This window comes from Numida meleagris, chromosome 2 (assembly GCF_002078875.1).
Source record: "Numida meleagris isolate 19003 breed g44 Domestic line chromosome 2, NumMel1.0, whole genome shotgun sequence".
Classification (NCBI taxonomy): domain Eukaryota; kingdom Metazoa; phylum Chordata; class Aves; order Galliformes; family Numididae; genus Numida; species Numida meleagris.
In genome coordinates this window covers 4585925-4602959 of record NC_034410.1, presented here as the reverse complement: position 1 = coordinate 4602959, position 17035 = coordinate 4585925, and the positions used below count along the sequence as shown (strand labels likewise).

Below are 17035 nucleotides of genomic sequence, written 5' to 3'. Positions count from 1 at the left end.
CATTTGGAAGTTATCTATATATATCAAGGTTCTTAGAGGGAAAAAATTGAGAAGCATTTAAATGACCAAGCAATGTTTGTGCCCGCTAGTGATACTAAAATGGCTTAATTAAGTGGTCAGATATTTGATTGATGAATATGTGGAGAGATATTTGAACTTAAAGACAAGCGAAACATATTCATATGATGTATGTTTGCTATTAGAAGAGAGCGTTATTCATTAAAATTAAAGTAGTTTAATCTACAATAGAGCTGAACAGTCAGCTTAAATTGAGATTGAAATGTCTCTTCCGTTTTACCCTCCACGATGTAACAACAGCTTTAGGGTAAGGAATGGTCACTTAAAAATAGTACAATGGAATTTCATTTCTTTGTTCTCCTTAACGTAACCACCAGCTTCATTCTGTGTGTTTCCTGTTGATCCTGTAATTGCGTGTACATACGTATCTGTTATAATAAATTACACTATTTTATAGCAATTTAGGAAATAATGAATGGAAGGTAGATTGTGAAAAATTATATATCAGGTGCAGCAATCAGTCAGCATCTATCCAGCTTTTTACGTAGCTTTCATTGCTATGGTAACAGGGGCACAATAACAACTACAATGACAGCTTTAATTGGGGGGCAGCAGATGAGTTGCACAAGTGTAAACATTTTTGCATGTATTTCTGAAATATCACAACATCACCAGACTTAGCAAAGATTAATTGCTGGACCTCTCCGAGAAGTCGGATACGATCTGGAAATGTTAACTATAAATCCTTTTCCCATTTCACTGCCATCCTCCCTTAAGGACATGGCATCAGTTTTCATTTTGTAACTGGACATAGTTTATCATTTGAGAAAGATGCGTCAATCAGAACTGGTTCAATTGTGCATTGTGGGGGAGAAGACATGAAACCCAAATAGAAAGTGTTAGCAACTGCTGTGCCTTCATCTGGGAAATGAGAAAATCTGCATTGTGATGCTTTCTTTCACTGCTGCTAGCAATACTGTGCGTTAAAATTCTTTGACAGCTTTCAGCTGTTCCATGTGAAATTATACAGCCGTTAATAAAGTAAAGCTTCACAGACTTGGAGCAGTTTGCCTATAACTAAAGTAGACTCATAGAATCACAGAATCATTAAGGTTGGAAAAGACCTCTAGGATCGCCGAGTCCAACCGCCAACCCATTCCGCCATGCCCACTGACCATGTCCCTCAGTGCCACATCTAGACAATAAATAACAGTTTCTTAATTGCAAGTATTGTGGTTCCTAATGCTAACATGGATTGGAAAAAAAAAAATAAATTTTACAACTTCTGTGAACGCACTGTTTCGGTACAATAATTTCAGCTATTACAGATATGGTTTTACTAGACAAACTAAGGGCAAAATCGCCCATCTTATGCTTTCTTTTTCCTATAAAGAAATCACCATGATGAGATTTGTGTTGGAAATTTTTCATTTGAGGGGGTGTGTCACTGATTTTATTCTTTCAATGTAACTCTGCTATGGAGAGCAGCCTCCAAATCACATCAATATCCACGAGATACGCTCATCTATGCAGTGTTCCCATGACCTCACAGCATGGGAACCCTTTCTGTGTAATTCCATCACACGTCCAATGTAGACCAAAATTTTCTGGTCAAGAGAGGAACCCCTCATAAATCGTGGCTTATGGGCTAAGTATTCATAGACCAGCCTGAAACCAAGGAAAATGGTGCAGCAGAGAGCTTTTAGGGATTTACGGTGGTTTTTACTGCACGGAGATTAGAATAGCTGTTATAATATATTACATTGCTGTTTTATTTTAAAAGAATAGCTGAAGCCATTTTCTGATCCACATAATAGTGAAGTCTAAATGGTATAAAGTAGTTAATTGCCATCTTTGTCAAAATAAAGACCTAGTATAAAGGAATCTCATTTCCTTTTATCAGAGAATGAAATTAAACAAAAAAAAAATCGCAGTGATGTAAAAAATTCAGCCTCTTTTGAATGGATAATTGGTATTACAGAGTAACAGGAAATTGCTTTCTTTGTAAGTATGTATTAAAATCATTGTTACATACAGTAATTCTCAGCTTTTTAAATGGTCCAATGCACATTTCAATCAGGAAAATTTGCTTATCATCTACTGAAATGGAAAAGTGTGCAGTGCTCTTCCCTCACTCCACAGTGGTCTATCAGAAACAGTACTGAGAGAATTAGAGCAGGGAAGTAAATCAAGTTAGAAAATGAACCTTACTAGTACTATTTCATCAAACAGCATTAAATATATCTAGATATTTCCCTATTTCTATCAGACATTGGATATTTACTCTTTAAGAAACCTTCCTATCCATCATATTTCTATTTTTTTTGCGATAAATACAAAAATCTTATTATCTGATGTAAATCAGAAGCAGCTTAGAATTACATCAAGATGTTATACCCTGATGTGTTGGTCCAGGCTGGCAAGAGCAATCTGTAACTTTCAGGAGTAACCAATTTTGAGGATCTACACACAAAGAGCAAGCGGATAAGCTAATTAATACATAATAAGCTGATCGACCTAAGCATCCATTTGGCTGAGTATGGTGATTTAGAGCCTGTATTATTCATCAGATTTGAATATGTGAAAAAAAAAAGGCTGTCAAACACTGTTTGGAAATACAGAGGTCTGTGACCCTTTGAAGCTGTGCGAAGTACTTGTAACAGCAAATCCTAACTGAGAAATCTCCAGCAGCTTTCCCTTCATTATCTTCATAACTAAATTCTGCATATATTACACGTTTCTTTGAGGTCTTTCTTCAGTATCTCTGCCTCTTTCTTTGCAATTTCCTGCTCAGTGATGACCGCTTTGGGCTCTGGTAGTCTGTGGTCAAAGAGAATTGAGCATGCAAGTTTTTTAGTCAGTTTTTATACATTTTCAGTTGATCTTTAAACTCCTGATGGAACAAGAGAGTGAGAGAAGAACTTCACAGTCAAGGCATCAGTCCACTACCACACAGCTTTCCAACCTGACGCCCCAAAACAGCTGAAGAGCTCTAATTTCATGAGGGTTCTCTGAGTTGGTATGCTATTTCCTAATTCACCATCAGGGAGAAAAATTTCTGTCTCTCTTCACTGTTGCTGCCACTTGTGTCAGGCTATGAGCATTGCTCTACGGTAGCACCAGTGTCATACAGTGAGGCTTTGTGGGTGCATGACTTTAGCATTTATTCTGGCAGCACAACTAACCGCCCTCTGCTCTTCACTCCATAGGGTATGGTTGCACGCTGAACCAGAACTCTGAATTTGGTGGAACGAAAAATTGTCCTTTTTATTTTGCAGTTGGTTTAGTTTTGTCTTTAGATTTGTTCTCCCGTCCACTTTACTATATGGCTGCACAGTCAAAGCTGCAGCTTAGCTGCAGAACCCAAGAACCCAAGGCCAGAAAACATAGAATCACAGAATTGCAGAGTGGTTTTGGTTGGATAGGGCATTAAAGCCCATCCAGTTCCAGCCCCCAGCTATTGGCAGGGACACCACCCACCAGCACAGGCTGCTCAGGGCCCATCCAGCCTGGCCTTGAGCACCTCCAGGGGTGGGCACCCACAGCTCTCCAGGCAGCAGTGCCAGGGCCTCAGCACGTCTGGAGTAAGGAATTTCTTCCTAATGTCTAACCGAAATCTATCTTCTTTTAGTTTAAAGCTGTTACCTCTTCTCCTGTCACTACACTCCCTGATGAAGTCTTTCCCCACTTTTTCTGTAGGCCCCTTTAAATACTGGAAGGCCACAATGAGGTCTCCCCAGAGTTTTCTCCAGGATGAACAAACCCAGCTCAAATCCTATCTTTATAGGATATATTATATATCCTCTGAGCAGCCCTCTGAGCATCATCATGGGCTCCTCTGGGTCCTTTTCTTTACTTACTATGTTAACCATCCATGAGAAAGGTCTTTTCCCCTCCCAGATCACAGAATCTGCTATGCCAGGTACTTCATCTTTTTACTTGAAATGTATTTCCTGTGACAGTCAATCCTGCTGATTTATGTTGAGAATGTTTGATCCAGGTGCAATGTCTAAGTCCTCTGACAGAGGATACCTGTTCTTTGGTATGGTCTACCATTAATCCGGGAACAGCAGCAGAAATGCTCTGGCAAAGGAGAAGAAGCTTTGTACCCTAGGAGCAACATTAAACCATAAGATAACTGCATGAGTATTTGCAAATTGAGAAATTATTGTGTTCTTTGAGCCAAAAGTAATTTAATTTGATGATATTAAAAGTAATTAATTACCTCTTTAAATATATGGGAATGCTTTCCTTCATTAAATTCTTTTTTAAAGTTACACTCATGGAAATTAAGATCTTCTAAATATCAGGTATCAGGAACTTTCTTCAAAGAATAACAGGAAATGACTAATACAAATACACAGCAAAGCCATTTGGTCATTCGCACAAAGGAATCTTCCTCCGGCTCTTTAATGGACTAATGCATGCTGAATTGTAATGGGGCTCATTTGCTCAACACCTACTTAAGGAGAAGACTCTGGGGTGCCTCATTTTCCCCCTCTCTTGGGCCTAACAAAGCAATATATTGCCTACGTGAAAGCATCTGTGACACTTTGATAGATACAGAGAGCTTCAGCCAATGCATAATTGGGCCCTGCTAGAAGTGTCTGAAATCGCCTTTCCGAAAACATGCTTTAAAGGTCTATCAAATTCAACTAACAGAATAGAAAATATCTAGGATTTGTTTCAGCACTCATTGCACCCTTCTCTTTTACAGATAAAAGAAGAGCTTGGAATTTGTGGAAACAGCAACACACGGCTGGAAGGTCAGAAGGACTCTTCCTGCTTTGTTCCAAGCATCCGCGCTCTGTCAGCCACAGCTGGTTTTGTGTCAGAATCACATGAAGGCCGGAGGTAGTAATAATCTGAAACAACATTAATGCCTCACCTGCGTCTCACCCTCATACTTGTGGTGATATGTGAGCTTCATTATCCTCCAGAAGGGAACATTCACACAAGCTGTCTACCGGCACTTGTTGTAACATTAAAAATCCACAAATGCCTCTGCACGTTTAAGTGCATAGATTTGTTTTTTTCCTGAGGTAAAATTAATGCCCTGTAAATGGAATCACATGTTTACATTATTTCATAAGCTGTGTTGTTTTTGTTCGCATACAATAATACAAACATTTTCTAGGTACCAGACTTGAAACACATACAGGACAAGATTTTTAGATCGTGATCCAATTCTCATATTTTAATAACAACACCTTTATCATTCAGTTTCTTGCAAAACATCTGGAGAAAGTGAAAAGGAAAGAAGTGTTTGAATTTCTGTACCAGTGTCACACAGCATCTCATTTGGTAACTGAAACTGTATTGTTTTTTTGTGGGTTTTTTTGGTAAGCAGAGTCATCAAGAGCTGGCATATTGGGTAGGGGTTACTTCTTAAGGCATCAAAGATTTGATATTTTTCACCTCTACAAAGAAAAGGCTTGATAGGAACCATTACTTTGTTACGTGGAAAGCATTCATTTCTGCGGGTTTGACCCATATATACTCTTTGGCTTAAAAACGAAGCAGAAGCTAGAAGGATTGTGTTGATAAATGGGTTTGATTTCACCCCAAATCTTCAGACTCCTGGGCTTTATGGGAACAGACAAGTAGTGTGCTTGGAATAGAGAGAATGGTAGGACAGTCTTTGTTTTTTAACTGGTGTACAGATACCACGTATCATACAAATGCTGAGTGTTTGGGAAGGCAGATCTTCTAAGATTTCTGGGAATCGACTCTTCTGTGAGTTTGAAGCCAGCAAAAAAACTTTCCTCTTTGCTGTGGTAGAGGACTTGGGAATTGAATTTGCATTTAGTAGTACTGGCATGGGCTAAAGGCCAGCAGCATTCTCAAGCCAGTAAATGTCTTTGTTCTCCAACGCCACAGAAAGACAGAAAAAGAAAAATGCCTTACGGGAAAGATGGAGCACCATTTGGTTGTGTAGAGGAGCTGGTTCACTGAATCAACTGCAGAAAGGCAAAGTGTCTTGTGAGAAAATGGCTTAAATTCGTAGAGCCATAGAACACCCTGAGTTGGAAGGGACCCACAAGAAGAGCAGGGCTCAGCACTGCCCCTCCACTCCTGTGGGCCACCACAAGGCCTCCCCTCACTGATCACCACTGCCCATTGTTTTATCCTTTACTACAGCTGGATGTAGCATTCAAATCCATCAACATCACCAAACCAGGAAATGTGGAGTTAGATCCACTTTATTTCTTATATATATAATTCATGAGATGCTATAAAACATTATGAAGTTAATTTAATTGCTTGGCAATTAAAATACCTGCTTCTGTATACATAGATAAACATATAAATTCTACAGCCTTAAATGAAGGCTGTTGTCACTCTCTCTGTAACAATTAATGTGAGCAAATACATTCTAAAATTCTGCTTTTTTTCTCTTTTATGTTTGGCCCATCTTTAACAAACAGAAAAGTCTTGCTCAAAATGTTTGCTTCATTATGTTCTTGCCTTTGGATAACTGTACAGTCCAATACTGTCTGACCAGATTCTTTTAGACATGACATATACGGAGAGTGTGGTATTTAATTTCATTATTTGAAGATATTAGATGATTCACGGTATTTTTTGATTTAACGTAGTGATATGAAATATACTGAAGTCACAACATAAATGGAAGCTACACTTACCAAAACATAGCAATTGCAATACACAGTTGAATCATAATACTAACGTAATCCTCATTACCACTATGTAAAATGGCCTCTGTTACGGCGCTGGGCATCCCCATTCACCAGGAAGGAATATAGAATCATGGAATCATAGAAATGTTTGAGTTGGAAGGAACCCTTAAAGGCCGTCTGGTCCAACTCCCTTGCAGTGAACAGGGACACCCACAGCTCCATCACGTGCTCAGAGCCCCGTTCAGCCTGACCCTAAATGTCTCCAGAGATGGGACATCACCACATCTCTGGGCAACCTATGTCAGTGCCTCACTTCCCTTACTGCAAACCACATCTTCCTTTTATCCAATCTAAATCTCCTCTCTTTTGGATTGAAACCATTTCCCCTTGTCCTATCACAACAGACCCTGCTAAAGAGTCTGCCTCCTTCTTTCAATACTGACAGGCTGCTCTCAGATCTCTTCAGGGCCTTCTCTTCTCCAGGCTGCACAGCCCCAGCTCTCTCGGCCTGTCCTTGTAGGAGAGGTGTTCCATCCCTGGGATCATTTTTGTGTCTCTCCTCTGGACATACTCCAATGGATCCCCATCTCTCCTGCACCGAGGACTCCACATGTGGATGCAGTGCTATGTGGGTTGAAATCAGTTTGAGCACATGTTTTTCATCAAATTCTTTTGTTAGCGAACTTTTTACATGCTGTGTTGGACTGAGCCAGTTGTACTCACCACCCATGCTGGTCTGACTAACTCCAGAGATACTCTCATTCGGTTAAAGAATTCATGGAGAAATATTTACACCACCAGCTGATCCACTCAACCGCCACAGAAGTTCAACTAAAATGAAGGCAACCCTTTGGTCTCCGTTGTGTTGAGATAAAGTCAGCTTTCTTTGCAGCCATTGTGATCAGCAACACTCTTCATTATTCCCTACTCTTTGACAGCATATTGCACTTCCCCCATCTCCTTTGAGCCTTTGCCATGATACAGGATTCCTGGTCAGTCATATAGGAAGAAAATGCCTTTGTCCTGGACTGAATATGGAGTAAATGTAGAAAAACAGCGTGGGCAATATTAATTTAAGGAGCAATAAGATTCTTCTTTGGCAGCTGGGTATATTCATGAGCATCACCGTGAATGTGATGAAACAATATAGCATAAGGAAACAAAATAACGCAGAGATAAGTTTTCATTTGAAAAACAAACATCTATTATACTTACGATGATGTGCAGCTGTTTGTTAAGGGACAAGGACCCTACTCAGGGGACAGTGAGAGACCTCAGTGATTATCCATTATATGGGATGTACTCTCAACCAAAGCCATTTTTTCTGCCATTGCACAGATGGTGGACAAAATATACAGTAGGAAGCTGAGATTATGATCAGCAAAATGGGCAAAATGGACATAAGTACAAGTTTTATATTAAACAGGATGTCAGAGAGCCTGATGGGCCGTACATACATATAGGGAGGAACTGAATGTCATTCTCTAAAGGGGCTGTGGTGGGGTCCCATTGTTACTATATGGACTAAAATTTACTGTTTTTTCATTGAAAAGAGGGAGAATTTTTCTCTAAATATTGTCCAGAAGTGCTTTTCTGGTAAATCTAACCTAGGAATGCTCTGACCTTTGACTGCTCCTGTACAAGCCCACTCCCCTGGATCCTGGAGAGAAGAAACTGCACTGCCCTCACTCTGCCCAGAACACTTGCAGCTTTGCATTAAAGCAATAACTATTATCAAAATCCGCTTGGCTTGTCTTACCTTAGCTCCACAGAACCATGAAAGCAGATGAGAGTAACAGATCCGCCCAAACAGCTATATTTCCTGAGGGGTTGCCAAAAACATCTCTATTGCTCTTTCAAACCTCCTTGCAGATCAATAAAACCACTTACTAAGTTGATGCCTTCACATATTTTCTCTGGAAGTGGCAGAGCAAAGAGCCTAAACTTGTGCCACCACACTCTGCTCTGACACCGCTCAGTGTCTTTAAGCCAAATATTTATAATGGATGGGGTTACTGAGGAAACTCTCAGAAAGAAATCAAACACGATGTTGTAGGAGTTACAGAGGATTCTTATCATTGTGTTCCCAGGGGGGGATAGATAATAAATCTTCTCTTAATTTTCTCTCTAATTTGTCTAATTCATCTACTGAACAGAGAACCTAGAGCTGCATATCCAAAATCTTGCTGACTGGTTTTACTCAGACCCCTGTATAAAACAAATGGCTGTTGAATAAGGAGGGTAAGTCTCGTGTGCCCACAACATTTACATTTGAGAAGGATATAGCTACTGTCATGGAGTCATAGAGCAATCCGAGTTTTGTTTAACCCAACCCAAGGCAGATCCAGATCCAACTTTGGAATTAAATCAAGTTGCTCAGTGTCGTGCCTGGTCATGTTGAGAATTTCTCCAAGGACAGAAATCCCACTTACATGGGTGATCTTTTCCAATGTTTACCCACCCATACCGTGGATTTTTTTTTACTAATATCTAATCAGAACTTCCCTTGTTAAAGTGCCTCTTGGATGTATCAATGTGCACTCCACAGAGACTCTCCCTTCCCGATAATCACCCCTTGGGTAGCTGAAGGCAAAACTAGGAGCCATCCTATCCCCACTTCTTCTTAAGACTAAAAGACAGAACAATCTTTCAGCCTTTCTTCATAGTCATGTGCTTCACCATCTTGTTAGTCCTCCACTGGACGTATTCTAATGTCTTTTATGTTGAGGAATCCCCCAAAACTAATTGAGCTGCTTTAACTTGTAAGAGACATGGAATTTGATTCCTAATCATCGGTGACTACCTCTTGGTAGTAGAGCACTGAAATGCTGGGTTTGAATTTGTAAAATCCGAGTTAAACAGCAGGAATATCTGCCTCTTTAAAGCAAAGCTTGGGATATTGTACTGTTGGATTGAGAATTGGGAAGAAAGTTTCCTTTTGTTCAAAGTAACAGATACATTGGCCATTTTGCCTTCCAAATGTAGCATGAATCAAACAATTTGCTAGGAATGGTTATATGTTTTGTAGGAATATGTACCCCAGAGGTACTGATGGAGACTTTGCTCCCAATAGGCTTTTCTGTGATATTTCTAACTCTGGAACTAAAATCTGCTGTTACATGACGCTTGTTTTGAGCAGGGAAGCTGTAATGGACGCCTCTAAGCTCTCATTTCAGAACACCCTTTCGCTAGAAACGGTGTACTTCAGGATACCAAAGGGGAAGTGTCATTATGCTGTTATTTCACCAGTTATCAGAATATGGGATGTTTCCTCACTACACATCTGGGATGAGACACTGCACGAAGTGAACTCGCTAATGCAATTATTGATACTCCATTGTTAATTTCCTGTTACGTTTCTGGAAACATTCTTGGTATTGATGGGATGCAAAGTAGGCAATGAATTCTTTTTTTTTTTATAAAGCAACTAAAAATATTAATAAGTATGAATTTATGAATTAACTGCTGGGTTATTAAAACTGAAAAGCATTCTACAACCCTAGCAATGACTGAAGAAGCCATTCCCTTCATCCAGATGTGATAAAATACCATGTCTGCACACACAGGTGTACATGCTGAAGGCATGTCCGTGTTATGAGGAGCAACAGGGATGAGCAGCTCTGCATGCACCAGCCCCATTTTATTCCTCATCTCTGAAGCAATTGATAGAACTTTTCCTTGGCAGGTTAAAGAGCCTTCGGAAGGTAAGACTGTAAAGTCTGCTGACCCAAGTCAGACTTGTTATTACTTGGTCATAGTTAAGAACAATGATAGTAAGTATAGTTCCTCCTGCATAATACAACAGACCTTCTCTCATTCCTAATAGCAATCCTGACCTGTGCATAAAGCAGCTACAGTTATTGGCTGTGCTGTTCTCGTGGGCCTAGTCACTCTAAATGAGCAAGAAAAGCACCTTTCAGCCTGTCTTTTGCATAACATGAGTCACAGCCATTTCAGAAGGTGAGGCAGAATTTTTAACTTTTTTAACCAAAAAAAATATTCCGGGTTCTGAGAATGGCAGGCCACTACAAGAAGTTCACACATTACTGGGAGAAGCTCACGATTCACATTGGATTTGAATTTCAAATTTGCATCGCCACGTTTTGTTGTACTGTATGTTGTATTGAATTTTTTTTTTTAGTATTATGGTTCTGAGGTGAAATAATCCCCAAGGATGTGTATATGCTGGCTGTGATTTTGCCCACAGCTGAATAGTTCCAACAATGAAAATGAAGTCTTCGTTGTAGAATCGTGTCTATGAAAATCTTCATCATAGAATCATGTGAGTTGGAAGGGACCTTTAAAGGCCATCTAGGTCGTCTCTACGTTTCCAATTCTGGACTATGACACAGCACCTGCTGTTTCACTCAACGTAATTTCAAACTGTAAAAATTAGATTTAAGAAAAAACCCTGGTATTTTGTAATACGTGAAGATTGTTTAAAATTCTCTCATGTACCTTTTCCAGCCTTTCTTTCCTCTCCAGTGCGTAAGAGCACAGCACTCTTACCCCTGTCCTAACAAAGGTTTCCCGCTGCGGTGAGTGGAGACACGCTTACAACCACTGCCTGGAAGATGCAGTGCTGTAGGAGGACGGCTGCTTGCAGGAGGCAGTTTTTCACAATAATGAAGATCTGTCAAGCTGTCACATGTAAAATCCGGTTCGCAGTCAGCTAAAAGAGCCCCTGCTGAGAACCGTGGCTATAGCTTGAGAGCCCAGTGCAGAAAAACAGGGAACTGTGGCATTATTTTTGAAGTTACTTACAATTAATTTAATAGTTCCACGTTGAAGGATGGAAGCTTGCCATCTGCTTCGCTTGACTGGCCACCTTCTAAAGCGCAGTAAACGCTGCCATCTAACGGTATCTCATTGCCCAACATGAGCTGACAACTCTCAGCAGCAAACAGAAGGAATAGTTTTGCCTCCAAAGCATCATTCACTTTGCACTGCCTGCACAGAAGCAATCTGTGGTGGACAGGAATGGTCCCAAGCACAGCCACCAAATCCCTGCACACAAATTTGAGTTATCCCAAAAGGTCTGCAAGGTCAATATTTTTTTTTTCCCCCCAAATGTAAGTTGCCCTGGAAGTAATACAGTTCAATCCTAAACTCGTTATCTCTCAGCTATGACGTGCCTCTACGTATCCTACACTTAGATTTGACTGTATTTTTCATGTTTTAATAGTATTTAGTACAGGAAATAACTATAGAAATTGAGTAATTATCTGATTGTTGGGCTAAAAGTGTTAATCTTTTTGGACGCCCTGTAATGAGTAAAACATTTGGAGTTTTCTCGTCCTATTGGACAGCTCTATTTCGTAGAGTTATTTCATATTTCATAGAATGGCTTAGGTTGGAAGGCACCTCAAAGATCACTGAGGTCCAACCTCCTGCTGTGGTTGTACCCTCTAGTTGTGACATGTAATAAACCAAAACTGAAAGATAAGATACCTTTTATGAAACAGACACAACTATGTGAGCATCTGAGCTCTTTATTAATTAGTCACAGGTCATCAGCAGTTCTGAGGCAACTATGTATGTTCACCTGACAGAACCAAACTGCAAAAAATTAGTAAAAGTAAGGTTAACACAGACTCATACATACATGTATTCTTCAGAGCCAGTGAAATAAGTATTTACACAAATTCTAATAAATGCTGTCTTTAAGATGTACCTTGAAATTTTACAGATTATTACTAGATCATACCATGACATCTGGACGAAGTATCATGATGACATTTTATGTACAGTAATCTTTAAGATTTTCAAGAAACAATACCTCCAGCACAATACCCTTTGATTTTTTTGCAGACATGGTCATCACAGCTTTCCTGCGCTGAATGACACAAAGACACATTATATACAACTCTCCAATGGCTGTGCTTGAGAATCAGTTACTAAATCCATTTAGGTGCACGCGTAAAGACATCTCAAAAATTCTTTAGTGTAAATACTCCCAAAGGAGCCAGGAGGAAGATGGTCTCAGACAACCTAGAAATTAGTGGCTGATTAGATTTAAGCATCTTGAATGAGCTCCTTCACAGGTAATGCAGTAATTATTTCATTTTGCTACAACAAGCAAGTTTTCAATTCAGGCATCATCCCTGAGGAGATATACATACATTGGTGTACAGCCTTGTGTGCCTACTGATCATATTACAGCTGATTTTGTACAGACTTCCTCCATAAAGCCAGAAATACGAAGGAATAAAAAAAAATGACAGAAGTAAAAATTAACTCAGGAACTCCAGCACCTGATAAAAAAAAAAATCCATAGTTTGAGTTTCACCTAATTTTTATGACAGAGTTGTACCCATCTTATTTAAGGAGCATTCGCTAAATTGAATAATTACAATACTTAATGGACATTACAATTGCTTTACGTTTAGAATATCATGCTCTGGAAGCAAGAGGTTTGCTCTATCAGAAAACAACTGCCATCAGCTTTGTCACAAATGCTGCAGCCTGGGCCAAACTTATGTGCCCACATTATTAGGTATCTGTTCCAGCAATACCATCATAAAACAAAGGGAGAGATATGGAAGATGTTGTTTGTGATTTACCTAGCTTCCTCCCATAATTTTCACCAGGCATCGATGTAATGAGACCATCTTTCTCGTGTACCTCTTCTGCATAGATAGCACTGTTATAACGTCTACGACAGTGTAAGAAAGGCTTATGTTTCAGAGAACGCTGCATCAAATGCCTCCTGAAGGCCCTTTGAATAACAAGTGCTGACACCTCCTCTTGCTTTCTTTTAAGCGTACTAGTAATTGGCTTGTAGGAAACTTTAGATGGATTGGCAGCCATAAATTTTTCTTCCATGTGTAATTCAAGACCCTCAAAATTCCCAGCTTCTCCTAAAACCCTTTTTGTGAAGGCAAGCAAGATATCCAAGCAGTGGATCTTATCTCCACTCACTATGGGGAGGTCCATGGATATGAGCTGAATTGTATTTGGCTTTGGAATGCGTAAGGGTTCTGCCAGAGCGTCCGCAAAGTCAGAAAGTGCAGAATACTCAATAAACTGCGTTGCCTGAGGATCAAAGTTTCCCCAGGTTTCATAAAACATATCAAAGTCATCCTCACAAAGAGGATCTGTGCTTTCTTCAGTAGCAACACTGAAGTTCTCTAAAATGACAGCTATGTACATATTTACAACAATAAGAAATGATATAATGACATAGCTTACGAAAAACGTAATACCGACCACTTTATTTCTGCAACTAGTGCTGTTCTTATTTGCTAAATGTAAGTTGGGAGCACACGTTTCAGGTTCTTTTAACACTGGACTCAAGAGGCCATCCCAGCCAGCTGACGTTGTAATTTGGAAGAGACAGAGTATGCTACTATCAAAAGTTTGAAAGTTGAAAAGGTTATTGATCCCGCCTTCCCAGCCAAGACAGGCAAAATTTGTCATGCCCACAATAGCATAAATGAACATGACCAGAAATAGCAAGAGGCCAATGTTGAACAGAGAAGGAAGAGACATCAGTAGGGCAAAAAGAAGAGTTCGAATTCCTTTAGCTCTTTTAACTAATCTCAGGATGCGGCCAATTCGTGCCAAACGAATAATTCTCAGAAGCGTAGGAGAGAAGAACTTTGAAAAGACTTCAGCAAGTGCAATACCTTTGAAATGAAAAAGAAAATAAAGTATTTTCAGGACATATCAATGACATTCTACATTTAAGCTCATTTTGTTACATTCAACTACATTCATGCTATCAACTTTATCACTTTATATTATATCACTTTCAAGAAAAACATTATCACCGATATTGCAATGGCTTATGAAAGAGCTTAGGAAAAGCAAAACAAATTGTAGTACCTTTAAATATTGCAGAATTATCAAGTTTCTGTTTAGTCTGAAAAATGCATTCTCCCAAATTTCTGTAATTCAGAGGACTAAGTATGCATTGCTCAAGTTCTTTTAAAAAACACTTTCTAAATCCTTTGGCATCTGTGCTGGAAGCTATGGGGCTCATCTCCTAGCTGCTGTCCAATTGCTCCTACTTCTGCTGGCATGAGCCAAGCTGAAATTTACTATAATGCTTGGTATTTGGATGAGAGATCAGAGAAGATGAAAATAAAGGAAAACTGCCATCGCTATTAATCCCCCATCACAATTCATTCTAATGATCCTACTGTTACCTTCAGCAGTAGTAAAGTAGGATCACAAACAGATGACCTAAGAATCAGCAATCTTCTGGATTTCATGGAATAGCAGAGGGGTTCTATGATTAGGGATGAAACAGAGAACTCAGACCAGTTTTTCTTTCCTATCACCTTCTTTGCCCTAAGGTTATGATAGGACTTTCCACAGCCACAGATAATCATGCAGACATAGAATGGTGTTAAGCTACTTAGTTTTCCTGAGCTTTCCTCACCAGCTCTCATGATCTGGCTTCTTAAAGGAAAGTCCTGGAAATGAGAGAGCAGTTTCCCATTTTTTCATACAAATGAATTTTTAACCCAAATTCACTTTTACTGTCAAAATGATGGTTACTTGGATTTCTTACAAATCAAAAGTAGAAAAACATTAAGATCACCACAGCTTAAGTACAATAGATTAGAAAAGATGCTGCTTCATTACAATGCTATTCTAGTAATTACTCAATAAAACTCATACTTTCAAAAGAAAGAAGGAAGAGAAGAAGGAAAGAAGAAAGGAAAGAAAGAAGGAAAGAAAGAGAGAAAACAACCCAGTCTTTTAATACTCCACAAAAATACAATGCAAAACAGTACATAGCATTTTATAAGGAATCACTTTTGTTACTGTTTGTAAAACGGATCTGGAATTTATCAGATATACGTAAGTTGTTACTTCACTCTGAAATTTGGCTGTTTGAAGACACAGCACCTGATCTATTAGCAACTGATACTTACTAACTAGTGAAAGGACCACAACTACTAAATCAAATATGTTCCAGCCAGTGGTGAAGAAGTAATGTCTCAAGGCTATCATTTTTATGACGCATTCCCCAGTAAATATTGCCACAAAGAAGTAGTTGATCTGTTTAAGAATATTCCTGACATGTCCATCGTTACTTTCTGCCATCATCACAACCATATTTAGACAGATGAGAGTCACAACACTAATGTCAAATGCTTTGTGTGACACTATATCAAAGAAAAATCCTTGAAATGTGTTCTGTGGAGAGAGAGAAGAACTGATTAAAGTTAATTCTAAGACTCGGGCAACATTCAAGAATTAAACAGTAATTTTTGGTTTGAAAGGGAATTTAAGAGAATACAAATTTAACAATAAGGTGCTAGAAGCATTTTAGGTGATTTCCATAGACATTTTAAGATAACACTCAGTACGTGGCCAAGTATTTCCAAGTATTGTGCAACTACATTCCTTAGAAAAAAAATTACACAAAAGGTAAACATTCAGAGGACACTGTGACTGCTCTGTGCATAGAAATACTTATTGAAGCAGACATTTTAGTATAAGCAGTGTTGTAGGCTGACAACGGGCTCTAACTTGTAAGTTTATTTCCAGATGTCTTGCTGCTTGCTTTAAACTGGTCGCTATCTTTATATTTTCTACCATATTCCATTTTAAATGGTCTCACCAGGGGTCTTGGGATGGGTTTTTGAGGTTTCTTGGATCCGAGTTTTTTTAGGGCATTATAGTACTTTTTCTGTTCCTCAGTCAAAAATAGATCTTTTCCACCTAAGTAGAGGGAAAGAATACTGTTATTCAGTTGAAGGTTAAGCACTCAACTAAATAAATACCAGCAAGTTTATGTTAAAAGCAAATAACAACAAAAATAACACACAAAAACAGTATTCCTTCAGTATTTCTCCTTCTCTTTGAAAAGGGGTACTGAAAAACATGATCAGAGCCTGATCGTGAAAATCTACTTCAGTCAGCATTCCCGAGTTAGATTCCTCAACTGTGAGAGCCTTTCTGAAGTTTTCACACATCTGTTTCATACTCTAACCATAACAGAAGATTCATCAAATAAATGCTTTTCATTTATGTTTTTGGGAAAGGCCAGAGCAGAAGTGTATGGCTGACTTAGCAAGTAAATGGAAGACAAAGCACTTTGGGAGCAAATTCTCTGGGATTTTCTTTATTACAAATTTCTGGTACTTTCCTATTTACCACCTATGCCGTCTGTATTATTTAGCAGCTATCCAGGAGAAGCCATCACAGAATCACTGAATGATTAGCATTTTGTAAAAGAAACATGTAACAACGTCTCCTAGGGCATCTAAAGATCTAAAGAGTGAAGTAACACCTAATCACTCCAGCAAGACCACTGAAAAAGCAACTTAAATTCATTACAATCTATCACAATGAAAATCCCCCAAAAGGAGGAAAGAAATGAAAAAAAAAAAACAAACACACACTTATAGCATGTACTC

At 39.0% G+C, this 17035-nt stretch overlaps 1 protein-coding gene across 3 annotated transcripts in view; it reads right to left on the bottom strand.

The window, feature by feature from the left end:
• The window catches only part of LOC110394274 (sodium channel protein type 5 subunit alpha-like), a 50110-nt gene continuing 45208 nt past the window's right edge, over positions 12134–17035 (bottom strand). For all 3 annotated transcript variants that reach the window (XM_021388063.1, XM_021388062.1, XM_021388064.1), the window contains exons 25-27: positions 16237–16341; positions 15545–15809; positions 12134–14287 (exon numbers count right to left, since the gene is read on the bottom strand). In XM_021388063.1, the coding sequence (XP_021243738.1) occupies positions 13152–14287; positions 15545–15809; positions 16237–16341 (1506 nt within the window). In that variant the 3' untranslated portion in view covers positions 12134–13151. The remainder of the gene's footprint in view (positions 14288–15544; positions 15810–16236; positions 16342–17035) is intronic.